This window comes from Galeopterus variegatus, unplaced genomic scaffold (genome assembly GCF_000696425.1).
Source record: "Galeopterus variegatus unplaced genomic scaffold, G_variegatus-3.0.2 Scaffold15891, whole genome shotgun sequence".
In the NCBI taxonomy this organism is placed as follows: domain Eukaryota; kingdom Metazoa; phylum Chordata; class Mammalia; order Dermoptera; family Cynocephalidae; genus Galeopterus; species Galeopterus variegatus.
The window spans coordinates 8,340-9,327 of record NW_007742002.1 but is presented as its reverse complement, the minus strand read 5'-3'; the positions used below and the strand labels follow the sequence as shown (position 1 = coordinate 9,327).

Sequence of the window (988 nt, the reverse complement as noted above, 5' to 3'; positions counted from 1 at the left end):
CCTTGGGTAACTAGGGAGTATCGTCTGCCATGGCAGAAAATAAAACAGAGGGAATATATCTGGAAAAAAGATAAATTCCATTTTGAATATGTTGTATTTCAGTTGCCCTATGGTGGATCCAAGTGGAGATATACAATATCCAATGTTTAGGCATCATCAGCACAGGTGTTAGAGTTGAAGCCAACCATCCCTGGAAATCACCCAGGGAGAGTGTGCAGAGTAAAAACAGGGAGCCAAAATCAACCTGTGGAAGATGGAAGGAAGCCAACACAGTGGACTGAGAGGGGACCACAAGAGAGGCAGAAAGAGAATCAGGAAAGTGGCGTCACACCCTAGGGAAGAAAGTTTCTAGCAAAAGGCAGCAGTCTAATATACCAAAGCATGCCAAAAATAACTTCAATAAGATACTGATATTATAAGCATGGGTCTGCCGGATTGGAACTCCCTGCGTTTGTGCCCTGTTCTGTTGCTCGACTCAGCTGTGGGGACTGTGTCCCGCTCATCTTTGTACCTCACACTCTGTACACAAGCTCCAACTGAAGCTCAATACGTGGCTTGCTCAGCTGAACAGAACAGAAATTAAATCTGCAACTATCCCAAGTCCCAAGTGGACTTCACCCTGGCTCCTTTCTCTGTGGGAGCAGAGACATTGCCACTTACCTGGATCACTGTTACTTAGATCTTGGGCTGGCATGGCTGCAGACAAGCAACTGTCCACATTTTCTCTGGGGATTTGTTCAGTAGCTTTTTCTGGGGCTTCTGCTGGCTGCATTTCCTGTAACTTTGTCTGTTTGTCAATAAAGGACTCCATCCCAGACATGGATAGAATCTCTGATTCCTGAAGAAATAGCCAGTGGCATATCACATAAAGAAAGCAGAAAGCAGGGGAGCAAATGCGGTACTTGACCTCTCCCAACTCTACCCTGCCAAAAGTAGCACGGATACACTCGTAGAACCCACTGACTCTGTGACTACTTACGCAAGTTTT

At 45.7% G+C, this 988-nt stretch overlaps 1 protein-coding gene across 1 annotated transcript in view; it reads right to left on the bottom strand.

The window, feature by feature from the left end:
• Window positions 1-660: 660 nt before the first annotated feature.
• LOC103582360 (sorting nexin-19-like) overlaps window positions 661-988 on the bottom strand; it is a gene marked incomplete at its 3' end in the record, with an annotated part of 6,715 nt that continues 6,387 nt past the window's right edge. The window contains exon 4 of the mRNA XM_008563978.1: window positions 661-923. Within this exon, the coding sequence (XP_008562200.1) occupies window positions 661-923 (263 nt within the window). The remainder of the gene's footprint in view (window positions 924-988) is intronic.